This window comes from Anomaloglossus baeobatrachus, chromosome 2 (genome assembly GCF_048569485.1).
Source record: "Anomaloglossus baeobatrachus isolate aAnoBae1 chromosome 2, aAnoBae1.hap1, whole genome shotgun sequence".
Classification (NCBI taxonomy): Eukaryota; Metazoa; Chordata; class Amphibia; order Anura; family Aromobatidae; genus Anomaloglossus; species Anomaloglossus baeobatrachus.
In genome coordinates, this window is record NC_134354.1 from 91,677,343 (window position 1) to 91,695,137 (window position 17,795).

The 17,795-nt window shown below is 46.2% G+C and overlaps 1 protein-coding gene across 1 annotated transcript in view; it reads right to left on the minus strand.

Moving 5' to 3' along the window:
- Window positions 1-17,795, minus strand: part of ACE2 (angiotensin converting enzyme 2) — a 159,004-nt gene that overhangs the window by 106,755 nt on the left and 34,454 nt on the right. Inside the window, exon 2 of the mRNA XM_075335159.1 lies at window positions 5,220-5,378. Within this exon, the coding sequence (XP_075191274.1) occupies window positions 5,220-5,378 (159 nt within the window). The remainder of the gene's footprint in view (window positions 1-5,219; window positions 5,379-17,795) is intronic.

Sequence of the window (17,795 nt, forward strand, 5' to 3'; positions counted from 1 at the left end):
ACTTTGACCCCGGTGCAAAAGTATGGGCACCCTTATCAATTTCTTGATTTGAACACTCCAAACTACTTTTTACTGACTTACTAAAGCACTAAATTGGTTTTGTAACCTCATTGAGCTTTGAACTTCATAGGCAGGTGTATCCAATCTTGAGAAAAGGTATTTAAGGTGGCCACTTGCAAGTTGTTCTCCTATTTGAATCTCCTATGAAGAGTGGCATCATGGGCTCCTCAAAACAACTCTCAAATGATCTGAAAACAAAGATTATTCAACATAATTGTTCAAGGGAAGGATACAAAAAGTTGTCTCAGAGATTTAAACTGTCAGTTTCCACTGTGAGGAACATAGTAAGGAAATGGAAGAACACAGGTACAGTTCTTGTTAAGCCCAGAAGTGGCAGGCCAAGAAAAATATCAAAAAGGAATAGAAGAAGAATGGTGAGAACAGTTAAGGACAATCCACAGACCACCTCCAAAGACCTGCAGCTTCATCTTGTTGCAGATGGTGTCAATGTGCATCGGTCAACAATACAGCGCACGTTGCACAAGGAGAAGCTGTATGGGAGAGTGATGCAAAAGAAGCCGTTTCTGCAAGCACGCCACAAACCGAGTCGCCTGAGGTATGCAAAAGCACATTTGGACAAGCCAGTTACATTTTGGAAGAAGGTCCTGTGGACTGATGAAACAAAGATTGAGTTGTTTGAACATACAAAAAGGCGTTATGCATGGAGGCAAAAAACACAGCATTCCAAGAAAAGCACTTGCTACCCACAGTAAAATTTGGTGGAGGTTCCATCATGCTTTGGGGCTGTGTGGCCAATGCCGGCACCGGGAATCTTGTTAAAGTTGAGGGTCGCATGGATTCAACTCAGTATCAGCAGATTCTTGACAATAATGTGCAAGAATCAGTGACAAAGTTGAAGTTACGCAGGGAATGGATATTTCAGCAAGACAATGATCCAAAACACCGCTCCAAATCTACTCAGGCATTCATGCAGAGGAACAATTACAATGTTCTGGAATGGCCATCCCAGTCCCCAGACCTGAATATCATGGAAAATCTGTGGGATGATGTGAAGCGTGCTGTCCATGCTCAGCGACCATCAAATTTAACTGAACTGGAATTGTTTTGTAAACAGGAATGGTCAAATATACCTTCATCCAGGATCCAGGAACTCATTAAAAGCTACAGGAAACGACTAGAGGCTGTGATTTTTGGAAAAGGAGGATCTACAAAATATTAATGTCACTTTTATGTTGAGGTGCCCATACTTTTGCACCGGTCAAATTTTGTTTAAATGCAGATTGCACATTTTCTGTTAGTACAATAAACCTCATTTCAATCCAGAAATATTACTCAGTCCATCAGTTATTACATATATGAAACTGAAATAGCTGTTGCAAAAACCCTAATTGTTATAAAGAAAAAAGCTTAACATTATTAGGGGTGCCCAAACTTTTTCATATGACTGTACTTCAGGAGTGAGTTTAGTAATATGAAAAAGTATTGATCCTCAGTCTAGTTGAACATCTACAGGATTTGCAGTCCAGTTCACTGAGGTTCTCGCCTGTAGAATATTATGACTTTCTGCTGAATTGTTGCCATATGTCACAGGATAACTTAAAGCACCACTCTATTGTGTTTGGTTTTTTTTTATTTCACCGCTGGAGTGGTGCTTTTTAATCTAAGTCCCCTGTCCCCTGTCTTATACTCCCCCTCCACCTTCTTCATCTTTTTCCATTGTCACTCCGGTTGGCCCCCAGTGGTTTGTGACCTGCCAGCAGCTTCAGTGTTAGATGAAGCACGCCGGAAGTTACAACTCAATACAAGTCTATGAGAGCCCCATTCTGGAATTTTGGATTCTTCTTTTGCAAACTGCTCCAGGTCTCTCATATTTGAAAGTACCTTAAGATGTCTGTACAGGTGTTCAATGGGATTTAGAATCGGACTCACTGATGGCCACTTTCGAACTCTCCAGTGCTTTGTTTCAAACTATTTCTAGATACTTCTTGAACTATATTTAGTGTTACTGTACTGCTTGCAAACCCAGCTTTCTGACACTGTGCACTACATTGTGTCCCAAAATCCTTTGGTAATCTTCAGATTTCATGATGCCTTGCAGACAGTAAAAGAATCCAGTTCCAGATGCAGCAAAACAACCCCAGAACTTCTTTGGACCTCCACCATATTTGACTATAGGTCCTGTGTTGTTTTTTTTTTTGTAGGCCTCATTCCATTTTTGGTAAACAGTAGAATAAAGTGCTTTACCAAGAAGCTATGTCTTGTCTTTGTCTCATCTGTCCACAAGACGGTTTCCCAGAAGGATTTTAGCTTTCTCATACATTTTGGAAAACTGCAGTATAGCTTTTTTATGTCTCTGTGTCAGCAGTGGGGTCCTCCCGAGTCTCCTCCATAACATTTCATTTCATTCAAATGTCAATGGATAGTTCGCGCAGACAATGATGCACCCTGCAGGGAGATTAGCTACAGTGCCATGGGTTGTTAGCTTCTTGTATATGTTGGGCATTGTGGACAAAGTATCAATCAGATCTCTGGGGATGAACTTGTAATCTTGAGAGTGTTAATATTTTTCAACAATTTTGGTTCTCAAGTCCTTAGGCTATGTTCACACACTGCATTTGTTACCCGCGTTTTTGGTGCGTTTTTGCTGCAAAAATTTCTTGAGAAATTCTTGTAACCTTTCTGCAGACATTCCCCAGCAAAACCTATGGCAAACAAAATTAGCTGTGCACACACTGCGTTTTTTTCTTAAGAAAATTCTTTCGGTAGATTTTCTTAAGAAAAAGAATGAGCATGTCACTTCTTTTCTGCAGCGAACTGCGTTATTCACTCCATTGACTGTAATGTAATCATCAGGACTATTTTTTCAATGTCTTTTGTGTAGGATCGGATGGCACATAGAAGCACTTCCATGTGCATCCGATCCTACAAAAAACACATCGGATGCCGTATGTCCGCTCCGTTATTATGGAACATGTCTGTTTAATGATAACGGACTGTGACTCAATACAAATCAATGGGCCCGCAAAATCCCCGGAAGCCGCACGGAAGCACTGGGTGCCCATGCAGTCTGTGTCCTGCTCCAGCCCCGCAGTTGCTCGCACTGCAGTGTGTCAGTGTCTGCCCACACTGCAGTATCAGCAGCTTCCCACACTGCAGTTCGAGCAGCCGTGGGGATGACGAACGCTGCTGTTAGGAGGTTAGATGAGGTCATTACCTGCTGTGACGATCTCCTGCACTCCTGACGTCAGCGCTGTCACTGCGTTCTATGCCCGACTCGCGGGCGGCCCGAGACTGTCACTAGCGGTGACGTCACGGGCTCCCGTGATACTGCTGAGAACGCGGCGGGGCATAGAAGTCAGTGACAGCGCTGAAGTCAGGAGAGCAGGAGATTGTCACAGCAGGTAATGATCTCATCTAACCTCCTGACAGCAGCGCTCGTCATCCCCTGCAGTGACCTGGGCTCACCCATTGATGTTAGCTCAGGTCACTGCACTGCTCTCCCAGCCGATGGGGGAACATTCTGTTCTTCATTGACTGGGACAGTGACTATGGTATGGATCGTCGTAGGACCCCCTTATTGGATTACGCTGGACGCGGATTTGATTGTTCTTTTAAATAAATTGGTGAAAGAGGGAATGTTTTGGGGAGTGTTTTTTCAAATAAAACTTTTTTTGTTGTCTATTTTTTTTTATTACTGACTGGGTTGGTGATTTCTGGTATCTGATAGATGCGTGACATCACTAACCCCAGAGCTTGATGCCAGGTGACATTACACATCTGGCATCAACCCCATATATTACCCCGTTTACCACCGCACCAGGGCAACGGGATGAGTTGGGGCAAAGCGCCAGGATTAGCACATCCAATGGATGCGCCACTTCTGGGGCGGCTGTGGCCTGCTATTTTTAGGCTGGGGAGTGTCCAATAACAGTGGACCTCCCTAGTCTGAGAATACAAGACCACAGCTGTCTGCTTTACCTTGGCTGGTGATCCAATTTCGGGGGGACCCCACGTTTTTTGTTTTAAATTATTTATTTAATTTAAAATAACAGCGTGGGGTGCCCTCTGTTTTGGATTACCAGCCAAGGTGAAGCTGCCAGCTGTGGTCTGCAGGCTGTAGCCATCTGCTTTACCTTAGCTGGCTACAAAAGATAGGGGGGACCCCACGTCATTTTTTTTTAATTATTTATTTATTTTTTGGCTAAATATAAGGCTAAGCACCCTTTAGTGCCACATGAAAGTCACTAAAGGGTGCCAGCTTAGAATATGCAGGGAGCTGGGACATTATATAGGTCTTTCTCATCTATTATCTATCTATTCATCTATCCATCTTTCTATCTATCTATCTATCGATTATCTATCTATCTATCGATTATCTATCTATTATCTAGATTATTTATTGGTGTTAAAGCATTAAAAAACGCAGGGACCAACCTGCAAAAAAACGCACCAAAAACGCTGTAAAAACACATGCGTTTTTCGGTGCCTTCTTGGTGCGTTTTTTTAACGCAGGTGCGCTAATCCGTCACTCAAGAAATTTCTTAAGAAAATTTCTTAAGAAAAATAATTTTTCTAGTGTGAACATAGCCTTAGACAGTTCTTTTCTCCTTTTTCTGTTCTCCATGCTTAATGTGGCACACAAAGACACACAATGCAAGGACTGTCAACTTCTCTTTTTATCAGTTTTTAGGTGTGATTTTCATATTGCCCACAGCTGTTACTTGCCACAGGTGAGTTTGATTGAGCATCACATGCTTGAAAGTTGTTTTGACACAATTTTGGAAAGGTACCAACGATTTTGTTGAGCCCATTTTTGAGGTTTTGTGTAAAATGATGTCAATTTTTTCTTTGTTGTTGTTGTTGTTGTTCCAATACACACAAAGGAAATATATGTGTGTGACAAAAAAATGTAATTGCAATAGGTTTCTGGGAGAAATACTTCATTTTCAGGAACAATTTAAAGGGTGCCAACACTTTCAGACATGACTGTATGTTTGTATATTGACTATGGCATACTTACACATATGCATTAATTTAATAATATACCGTAGGTGTGTGCCTTGTATTTTATTTTTTGCAATACACATTGGGTAAGTGTGATCTCCCAACCCCTACCAGGCTATGCACGCTTTCTCTATCACAGTTTATTCATACAAACATTAAAGTAATTTTGCACTTCTGGTCAGATCTCTACTTACTCTTGTATACTTCTCAGTTGGGAGAACACCTGATCCTTTGTTTCCCAGATGGATAAGCTGTAATTTTACCATATTGTCAGTCACGTCGTTTTGTGTATAGTTTGTGGAGAAGTCACTAGCGTTCGAGTAAAATGTAGACCACTTTGCTGAAGCCGCATTCTAGAAAACATAAAGTGGATTTTTACATTATTTTATGTACACTTTAAAGGGAAGGTGTCGTGCCCAAAAAAAATGTTCAATAACGGAAACAATGTAAAGTATTAATGTTTTAATGTTTTGTTTAAATATTATTTGTTTTTAATTGAGCAAAATATAAAAAAAAATAAAAAGTTTGATATTTTCCACTGTTAAACAGGGGGAGCAGCTGCTGAAATCCTACTGTAGAAAAAGCTCACATTACAGCTGCAGTAAAGTGGGCAGAATCTTCTCTCCTGTGTGTGATGGCATGCCTCCCCCCCTCCCAACCTGGGTGTTTCCAACAGATAAGAGAGAATGACAAATTAGGGACACAGAGTAGAGCCCTTTTGTTGGTGACCACAAATGTCTAAAGTGTCACCAAAGACAGCTGCATAGTGCTCCCCACATAACGCTCTGCACGCCCCGGTCCAGAAATGCTCTGCCGCATGCACGCACACCTGAAATGTTCTGCCACATGCACGCCCGCAATGCTCTGCCACACGGACGCACGCAGTGTGTACACTCTGTATATACTGTGTGTGTGACAGCACCCAGCATGAGGGCAGCAGAGCCAGCATGTGTATATACTATATACCATGTACTGTGTGTATATACTATATACTGTGTGTATATACTATATACCGTGTGTACACTGTGTATATACTGTGTGTGTGACCGAGCAGCATGAGGGGAGGTGGAGCCAGCGTGTGTGTATACTATATACCATGTACTGTGTGTATATACTATATACTGTGTGTATATACTATATACCGTATGAACACTGTGTGTGCGACTGAGCAGCATGAGAGAGGCGGAGCCAGCGTGTGTATATACTATATACCATGTACTGTGTGTATATACTATATACCATGTGTACAGTGTGTGTATATACTGTGTGATGGAGCAACATGAGGGAGGCAGAGCCAGCGTGTGTATACTATATACCATGTACTGTGTGCACATACTATATACTGTGTGTATATACTATATACCGTGTGTACATTGTGTATATATTGTATGTGTGACCAAGCAGCATGAGAGAGGCAGAGCCAGCGTGTGTATATAAACCATTTACTGTGTATATACTGTGTGTGACTTAGCAGCATGAGGGAGGCGGAGCCAGCGTGTGTATATACCATATACCATGTACTGTGAGTATATACTATATACCGTGTGTACACTGTGTATATACTGTGTGTGTGGCCGAGCAGCATGAGGGAGGTGGAGCCAGCGTCTGTATATACTATACACCATGTACTGTGGGTATATACTATATACCGTGTGTACACTGTGTATATACTGTGTGTGTGACCGAGCAGCATGAGAGAGGCGGAACCAGCGTGTGTATATACTATAAACCATGTACTGTGTGTATATACTATATACCATGTGTACAGTGTGTATATGTGGCGCCCTGGACAAGCCAGGATGTCATAGGTACTACAACAACACACCCCACACCCCGGTTAGGCTCATCAGTCACACACACAAATCCTTGTTCCCTCCCTCCAGGGGCTGATGTCCACACCAGGTGGGGTGGAGCCAGGCGGTTGGCCCCACCCACCGAGGAGTTCACAGTCCTGGAGGCGGGAAAAGACAGTAGTTGTTGTTGGAGAGTGAGGAAGTGGTAGTGGAGCAGACTGGCCGGGTACGTGGCCCGGGCACAGAAACAGCAAGGTTGGCAGACGGTGGTGACCGTCTGCAGGCGGGGCCGATTGACGCACAACCGTAAGGACCGGGGACGGGCAGTGGCCCGCCGGTACCGGACCGGGGGGCGAAGAGAAGCCAGCACCACTCGGCAGGGCCTACGGACCCCGACCAGGCTTGGAGTCGCCGTTAAACTGGTCAAATCCGTCAGCGACGGGAACCTCCGGGGTTTCCCAGCAGCAAAGACCCGACTGAAGGCAACCGCTCAACCGTGAAGGGAAATACAGCTACCGCCACAGCTAGAGTTCCCAGGGCCAGAGCCTGCGGGAAAAAAGGGGCTCCTCTGGCAAATACACCGCTGGGGAGCAGGCTACCGGTGGGAAGCCATCGGAGCCGACAACACAACACAGGTGCAGGGAGAGATAGTCACCACCAACCTACCGGGAGTGACCATCGCAGCCGGCTGCGGGACCCGTCCATCCAGCCGTTTGTTTTACCAGAGACTCCGTCTACATCAGGGGTCTCAAACTCGGCTGGGTGTATGGGCCGCACAGAGGAAAAAAATAATTTGGGGGGCCACATTCTTTGCGGGACAAAGTGACATTTTTATTGGTACCATATATATTTTTTTACACACCTTTGGATCACTGATTTTCAACATTTTTCACTTGTTTATTATAACAAATGTGCACATTCTTTTTTTAAATATAAAAAAAATAAAAAATTTGATGGTAAAAAAAAGTCATGCCTTATTTTGTTTTTTTTACATTTTATCCCTTTCTTGTAACTAATAGTGTTACAATTATCACTATATAGAAATTTTGGCCAACATCTTTTAGTAATGTTCCCCATCCTATAGTAATGTGCCCACCTTGTCCCCATCCTATAGTAATGTGCCCACCTTGTCCCCATCCTATAGTAATGACCCCAGCCTTGTCCCTATTCTAATGTCCCCATCCAATAGTATTATGCCCATCCTTGTAATCTCCCCATCTTTTAGTAATGTGCCCACCTTGTCCCTATCCTATAGACATGTGCCCATCTTGTCCCCATCCTATAGTAATGTCCCCACCTTGTCCCTATTCTATAGTCATGTGCCCACCTTGTCCCTATTCTATAGTAATGTGCCCACCTTGTCCCTATTCTATAGTAATGTGCCCACCTTGTCCCCATCCTATAGACATGTGCCCACCTTGTCCCCATCCTATAATAATGTGCCCACCTTGTCCCCATCCTATAGTCATGTGCCCACCTTTTCCCATCCTATAGACATGTGCCCACCTTGTCCCCATCCTATAGACATGTGCCCACCTTGTCCCCATCCTATAGACATGTGCTCACCTTGTCCCCATCCTATAGACATGTGCCCACCTTGTCCCCATCCTATAGACATGTGCCCACCTTGTCCCTATTCTATAGACATGTGCCCACCTTGTCCCTATTCTATAGTCATGTGCCCACCTTGTCCCCATCCTATAGACATGTGCCCACCTTGTCCCTATTCTATAGTCATGTGCCCACCTTGTCCCCATCCTATAGACATGTGCCCACCTTGTCCCCATCCTATAGTCATGTGCCCACCTTGTCCCCATCCTATAGACATGTGCCCACCTTGTCCCCATCCTATAGTCATGTGCCCACCTTGTCCCCATCCTATAAACATGTGCCCACCTTGTCCCCATCCTATAGTCATGTGCCCACCTTGTCCCCATCCTATAGTCATGTGCCCACCTTGTCCCCATCCTATAAACATGTGCCCACCTTGTCCCCATCCTATAGACATGTGCCCACCTTGTTTCTATTCTATAGTCATGTGCCCACCTTGTCCCCATCCTATAGACATGTGCCCACTTTGTCCCCATCCTATAGTCATGCGCCCACCTTGTCCCCATCCTATAGACATGTGCCCACCTTGTCCCCATCCTATAGTCATGTGCCCACCTTGTCCCCATCCTATAGTCATGTGCCCACCTTGTCGCTATTCTATAGTAAGGTGCCCACTTTGTCTCTATTCTATAGACATGTGCCCACCTTGTCCCCATCCTATAGACATGTGCCCACCTTGTCCCCATCCTATAGACATGCGCCCACCTTGTCCCCATCCTATAGTACTGTGCCCACCTTGTCCCCATCCTATAGTCATGTGCCCACCTTGTCCCTATTCTATAGTCATGTGCTCACCTTGTCCCCATCCTGTAGACATGTGCCCACCTTGTCCCTATTCTATAGTAATGTCCCCATCCTGTAGTAATAAAGGGGGGGGGCAGTGGCGGCGGCGGCTGAAAGGGGGCGCTATAATTTACCGATCGCTCTCGGCTTCCTTCCACCCACAGACGCTGGAGTGAAGGTGAGGGGGCGGTCTCCGGCCCCAGATCCACAGTGATTGGACAGATCGGTCACAAGGCCGGTCTCTCCAATCAGAGCTGGGGGCGGGTGAAAGACGTCACTCAGCTCCAGCCAATGATCGGTGCTACAGCTGCACTGATCAGGGCTGGATTTCAATGTTACAGCCATTTTCAATGGATGTAACATTACAGCGGCTGTGATTGGCTGACGAACGCCGCACAGCCAATCACAGCCTCCGTAGGTCCGGGGAGGAGACACCCCTCCTGAGGTTCCCTCCTCCCCGAATCTAAGGTATTTGATATTGGCAATGCAAACGGCGATCGCAGCCACCGGGGCTGCGATTTCGCCATGACGTACTGGGTATGTCATGGATCCTTAAGTACCAGGGAGCCATAACATACCCAGTACGCCATAGGTCGCTAAGGGGTTAATGTGCCGTCCTTCACATACACAAAAATAAACACCATTCTTCTCACCTGTCCCGCGTTCCCTCGGCTCCTCACCTCTGCTTCTTGCTGACTGCAGGCCATGCCTCGGTGACTATCGCGGCCGGTGCAGGCGCCGCAGACACTGGCAGCGATTTCTGTCAGATGAGTGTTTTGCCGGCGCTGCGCGCGCACAGTCCTTTCCTCTGAGAACGCAGCGCCGGCAAAACACTCATCTAACAAAGTGCAGACAGTGGCTGCGGCCCCTGCACCGGCCGCGATAGTGACCAGGGGCACGGGCCTGGGGTGCCGCACGAAGCAGCCTGACGGGCCGCGTGTTTGAGACCCCTGGTCTACATCATTGGCTGAGTGAGTACCATCATGCCGTCTGGCACCGCGCTGCCCTCCCGCGACCCTGCACCTCACCAAACCCTGCCATCCACCTTCCAGTCACCATCATCGGGCCCCAGGACCACCAAATCCCTCTACCCACGGAGAGGAGAGAAAAACATCTCGGCTGCTCCCTGTCATCGCTCCCGGGATCCCCGTCTAGAGCAGCGGTGGTGTCCCAACCTCACCACAACCGTGGGTGGCTTCACGGACAACATCCCCAAACCAAACCATCCCCTTTTCACTCACGGGCGAGGAGCGCCGCTCGAGTCCCCGGATCCAGCCCACCGCTCGAGCCACTGAGCAGCAGTAACAGCAGCGCCGGACCCGAGCGTTGGCGAGCGCAGCGCCCCGCCGCCCGCGACATATATACTGTGTGTGTGACCAAGCAGCATGAGGGAGGCGGAGCCAGTGTGTGTATATACTATATACCATGTACTGTGTGTATATACTATATACTGTGTGTATATACTATACACCGTGTGAACACTGTGTATGTACTGTGTGTGTGACCAAGCAGCATGACTGTGCAATGCTCTGCATGCATGACCATCCGAAATGCTCTGCCACACGCCAGCAATGCTCTGCCACGCACGCACACACAATGCTCTGCCATGCACGCACACACAATGCTCTGCCACACGCACGCATACACAATGCTCTGAGATGCATGCACACACAATGCTCTGCCACACGCACACACAATGCTCTGCCACACGTACACATACACAATGCTCTGCCATGCACGCTGACACAATGCTCTGTCATGCATGTACACACAAAATGCTCTGCCACATGCACGCACACACAATGCTCTGCCACGCACGCACACACAATGCTCTGCATGCACGACCACCCGAAATGCTCTCCCACACACGCACACACAATGCTCTGCCATGCACGCACACACAATGCTCTGCCACACGCACGCATACACAATGCTCTGCCATGCATGCACACACAATGCTCTGCCACACGCACACATACACAATGCTCTGCCATACACGCTGACACAATGCTCTGTCACGCACGCACACACAAAATGCTCTGCCACACGCACGCACACACAGTGCTCTGCCATGCACGCACACACAATGCTCTGCATGCACGACCACCCAAAATGCTCTGCCACACGCCCGCAATGCAATGCCACACATGCACACACAATGCTCTGCCATGCACGCACACACACACAATGCTCTGCCACACGCACGCATACACAATTCTCTGCCATGCACGCTGACACAATGCTCTGCCACGCACGCACACACCATGCTCTGCCATGCACGCGCACACAATGCTCTGCCACACACACACACAATGCTCTGCCACGCATGCACACACAATGCTGTGTCACACGCACGCACAATGCTCTGCTACACGCACACACAATACTCTGCAATGCACACACACAAAATGCACTGCCACACGCACGCACACACAATGCTCTGCCATGCACACACACACAAAATGCTCTGCCAGACGCACACACACATAATGCTCTGCATGCACGAACACACAATGCTCTGCCATGCACACACAAAATGCTCTGCCAGCACGCACACACAATGCTCTGCCACGCACGCACACACAATGCTCTGCCACGCAAACACACAAAATGCTCTGCCACACACACACACACAAAAGGCTCTGTCACATGCACACAAAAGGCACTGCCACACGCATGCACACAAAAGGCTCTGCCACACACATGCACACAAAAGGCTCTGCATGCACCCCCGCTGTGGCCAGGGAGGGAGGGGGGCCGGTACACTACTCACACAGGTCGACAGGTGACAGGCAATGGGGGGAGAGCGTTGGGGTATTATTGGAGACGGTAGCATCGGCGACGGGGGGAGGGGCGCCAATACACTACTCCCATGGGTGACAGGGGGAAAAGTTCAGCACACAGCATGACCGCTGTGAGCTGCAGAAAGATGGCACTGATCTCCTCCCTCTGCTGTGATCTGGACAGCCCAGGGGGCGCGTCCATTTCACAGCAGAGAGCTCTCCTGTGATAAGCCTAGGGGTCGGATTCCGACTATCAGAGTCTATGCACAGGGGCTGCCATAAAGGAATGAGTAAAGCTGGGTTCACACTAAGCGACAGCGACAACGACGTCGCTGTTACGTCACCATTTTCGGTGACGTAACAGCGACCTTGTAAGTCGCTGTTATGATCGCTGCTTAGCTGTCAAACACAGCAGAAGCAGCGATCATAACGTCGCTGTGCTACACGTGCAGAGAGCAGGGAGCCGCGCGCACTGCTTAGCGCCGGCTCCTTGCTCTCCTTGCTACAGTATACATCGGGTTAATTAACCCGATGTGTGCTGCAGCTACATGTCACAGTGCAGAGAGCAGGGAGCCGCGCGCACTGCTTAGCGCTGGCTCCTTGCTCTCCTTGCTACAGTATACATCGGGTTAATTACCCGATGTGTACTGCAGCCACATGTGCACAGAGCAGGAGCCGGCACTGGCAGCAAGAGCGGAGGCTGGTAACGAAGGTAAATATAGGGTAACCAGGGAAAGGTCTTCCCTTGGTTACCCGATGTTTACGCTGGTTACAGCTTACCGCAGCTGCCAGTGCCGGCTCCTGCTCCCTGCTCGCTTCATTTCGTCGCTCTCTCGCTGTCACACACAGCGATGTGTGTGTCACAGCGGGAGAGTGACGACCAAAAAATGAAGCTGGACATTCAGCAACGACCGGCGACCTCACAGCAGGGGCCAGGTCGTTGCTGGATGTCACACACAGCGACAGCGACGGGACGTCGCTGCAACGTCACAGAAAATGGTGACGTAGCAGCGACGTCGTTGTCGCTGTGTGTGACACCAGTTAACCTGTCGTTACACGCACAGCAAATCCAGCATGGCCCCCAGTGCCTCCAGTAAAATTAGAATTAAATAAAAAATAAATAAGCAGTGATTTTAATTTTGTATTAAAAATACTTGATATCATAATCACTATTTTTAATACAAAAATAATAAACCACGACACCTTCCCTTTAAGGCAAGCAAACACATAGCATAAGACATGAGTATACGGTGTAATGGACTTCAGTATAATATAGTGTGTGATATCAGATACGGTAGTAGACATTATGGGCTGCAGCGTAAAGCAAGAACAATATTCTAACACAAGAGTCCTGTATAAAATAAATTATGTCAATGTCATTATCAGACTGGTATTATTACTTATGTTATAGGCCTTCATACAACCCAAGATTACCACCCTATTAATGTGATAGACGTATTCTTTACATTGGGCACTCCTGTATTTCATGAGTGGTCCCAGTTCTCTTAGATCCTTCTTCAGTTCCTATGCTGTTATTAGGGTACTATGCTAGACGGATAATATAATTAAGATATAATTACAAGTATGTGTAGACTGTGTTCTATATACAAGGTACTAACAGCATATTCTGACCTGGGCATCATCCAGTTCAATGGGTCTGGTAGACCCTGCAGTAGACCAGAGGGGATTGACGTAGGTTATAATGTTCACATTAAAGACAATCTGTCTAAAGTGACCCCTTGTTGCTCTTCCTGCTGTTCCTGAGTATTCCTTTTGTTTCTGTGTTTAGTTTTGTGTCTTTTATTTTTTTTTATATCTGCCATATGATTCCGAGGTGTAGAGCTTTTTATCAATACCAATTTTTATGGTCTCTGCTAAGGAGGTGTGACTCACAGGATAATTATGCAGAGCAAGCTAAAGACATGCCCCTGAGGAATCCTATGAGCCAAGCCCCAGTGTAAAAAACATAAAATATAGTGCTAAATAGAAAGGCTAATATTTCTAGAGGCATATGGTGGTTTTACAAAAAAAAAAGAATAACTCAAGGAAGTAATGTGATAAAGTAAGAGTAAAAGCTGTCTACTGTTTTTTGTTTTTTTTTTTAAACCTTAAGTTTTTTTGAAGATTTTGAAATATACATCTAATATATACACTGTGTGCAGAATTATTAGGCAAATGAGTATTTTGATCACATGATACTTTTTATACATGTTGTCCTACTCCAAGGCTTGAAAGCCAACTACCAATTAAGTAAATCAGGTGATGTGCATCTTTGTAATGAGGAGGGGTGGGGGGTAATGACATCAACACCCTATAAAAGGTGTGCTGAATTATTAGGCAACTTCCTTTCCTTTGGCAAAATGGGTCAGAAGAGAGATTTGACAGGCTCTGAAAAGTCCAAAATTGTGAGATGTCTTGCAGAGGGATGCAGCAGTCTTGAAATTGCCAAACTTTTAAAGCGTGATCACCGAACAATAAAGCGTTTCATGGCAAATAGCCAACAGGGTCGCAAGAAAGGTGTTGGGCAAAAAAAAAAAGTGCAAACTAACTGCTCATGAATTGAGGAAAATCAAGAGTGAAGCTGCCAATTTGCCATTTGCCACCAGTTTGGCCATATTTCAGAGCTCCATCGTTACTGGAGCATCAAAAAGTACAAGGTGTGCCATACTCAGGGACATAGCCAAGGTAAGGAAGGCTGAAAAATGACCACCTTTGAACAAGAAATATAAGATAAAATATCAAGACTGGGCCAAGAAATATCTTAAGACTGATTTTTCAAAGGTTTTATGGACTGATGAAATTATAGTGACTCTTGATGGGCCGATGGATGGGCCCTAGGCTGGATCAGTAAAGGGCAGAGAGCTCCACTCCGACTCAAACGCCAGCAAGGTGGAGGTGGGGTACTGGTATGGGCTGGTATCATCAAAGATCAACTTGTGGGACCTTTTCGGGTTGAGGATGGAGTGAAGCTCAACTCCCAGACCTACTGCCAGTTTCTGGAAGACAACTTCTTCAAGCAGTGGTACAGGAAGAAGTCGGTATCGTTCAAGAGAAACATGATTATCATGCAGGACAATGCTCCATCACATGCATCCAACTACTCCACAGCGTGGCTGGCCAGGAAAGGTCTAAAAGATGAAAAAATAATGACATTGCCCCCTTGTTCACCTGATCTGAACAGTGTCTGGGAGGCTGTGGTGGTTGCTGCACGCAATGTTGATCGTAAACAGATCAAGCAACTGACAGAATCTATGGATGGCCCTGGGCCCGGAACTTTTCCTGCTCCAACTATCAGAGTCCTCTGTCCGTGCGTGCAAAGGGTCTCTGTTAAGCTTCCTGGTGATGGCCGCTAGGACGTGCATTCCTCTGAGGTGGAGATCCCCTTCCCCGCCGACATTATCGTTGTGGGCAAATAGGTTGAACGAACTGCTGTACATGGAGGACCTGACAGCGTCTATCCACGATAGACATGAGGCTTTTTACAAGACTTGGTTCCCCTGGATCGAGTTTAAATACTCTAACGAATACGGCACATGGATTCCCCCAGATTGAAGGGGGGGCCCGTGGATGCCGTGGGAAGGAGTTGCTCTGAGAGGGTGGATCCCTGCTATGTGTTTGTTCGTGTCCCAGTGTTTTTCCCTTCCCTCCCTCTATCCCCCTATGTACCCCCCTCCCTCCCGTTTCTCGCTAAACCTTTCTTGTCTTACCCGCTTCTTTTTTCTCTCTTTCTTAATTTAACCTGGTATTCCCGTTATATAAAACCTTTGGTAAACATGGAGAGGTCTTATTGTTGAAAATTTTCATGTGTCACGGCTATTCTGTTATACACTGCCATGCAATGGTTGTGAAATGTATCGCAATTGATTCAGATTGGTACGATTCCATGTTTATTGTTAAATAAAGAATTTAAAAAAAAAAAAAAAAGAATCTATGGATGGTAGGCTGTTGAGTGTCATCATAAAGAAAGGTGGCTATATTGGTCACTAATTTTTTTTTGGTTTTTGGTTTTCCATGTCAGAAATGTTTATTTATAAATTTTGTGCACTTATATTGGTTTACCTGGTCAAAATAAATAAGTGAGATGGGAATATAATTGGTTTTATTACGTTGCCTAATAATTCTGCACAGTAATAGTTACCTCCACAAAGAGATATCCTCCTAAGATAATAATAATAATTATATTCATTTATATAGCGCTATTAATTCCACAGTACTTTACATACAGTACATACGCAACACTGTCCCCATTGGGGCTCACAATCTAAGATAGCCAAATCTAAAAAAAAACCACTCCAACTTCCAAAAATATTAAGCTTTGATATTTATGAGTCTTTTGGGTTGATTGAGAACATAGTTGTTGATCAATAATAAAAAAATTCTCTAAAATACAACTTGCCTAATAATTCTGCACACAGTGTAAAGCTGAGTGTATGTGTGTGTATGTGTGAATGTCCACTAAAGGATTCCGCACTGTCACATTTACAATCACAATATTTTGCACAGACATCTCATATGACTCAGGAACGTCATAAACTATGTTTTGAGGGAACAATTTAACCCCGCGCTTTACAGTTATTTACCAAAAAACCTGCTTACATTAAAGTCATTGGAGCTGGGAGCTACAGGTCATTAATAGAAGCTGTGATTGGTTGCTATAGGCAACGAAGGATATTCCTAGTATAAGAAGCTTATGTGTGAGGTAATATGATTTCGGTGGAGAGACGGGTAGAGAGAGACAGACAGGGAAAGATACAGAGAAAGAGAGAGAGACAGAGAGAGCGAGAAACAGAAGGAGACAAAGACAGACAGAGTGAGAGAGAGAGGCACAGACAGGGCAAGACAGGCACAGACAGAGCAAGACAGACACAGACAGACAGGCAGAGACACAGAGACGGGTAGAGAGACACACACAGACAGGCAGAGAGACAGACAGGCAAATGGAGAGGGAGACAGAAAGACAGCGAGAGTGTGAGAGTAAGAGAGAGGGAGAGTGTGAGAGAGACAGAGAGACACTTCCTATCCCGGGCAATGCCGGGTACTACAGCTAGTAGCAAATAACAATAGTTTTCAGTAATGTGAACAATTAAATGGGTGCATAAAAAGGGAGAACAGTGGGCAGAAATGTTGTGAGATGAGAGGGTGGGAGGCATGTAAGGTGGGGAAGCTGGAGGGGGAGACCAGGGATATTTAAGAGTAACTCAAGGAAAATCAGAATTGGTGGAAGTGTAGCGCCCCTGAAACCATCAGGGAGCTACAAGGTTCTGCATCCCCACCAGGATGCAGGGCCTACCCCCTAGGGCCCCAGAAGACCAGTGCCGGTCACACACAAACACTTTAGGTAACCCCACTTTTCCCCAAACAATCCCTCAGGCCGAAAACACACTTCCGCATAAAAAACGTATGTGTGACACGGTCCGTTTTTCGGGTTCGTGTTCCATTTTTTTTGGGGCGTTTCTCCGGTACGTATGGCATCCGTGTGATGGCGTATGCTATCCGTGTTTGTGTGTAAAATGTCCGTGTGTGCGTGTAAAATGCCCGTGTATGTGTACATGGAATGTCCGTGTGGAATGTCCGTGTGTGGGATGTAAAATGTCGTTGATACATGTCGGCTGACAGCAGACAGAGTTGCGCAATGAGAATGAACTCGGGCGTAATGATTAGCGGTCACCCATGCAGGATTCACCGGTGACCGCTAATCCCCTGAGTGACTGAAGTGAGCAGCCCTCTCTCATACTTACCGTTCCCCGATCACCAGCGTGGCGCTGCACGGCTGTTATAAAAACTCCAGCGGCTTTTACTA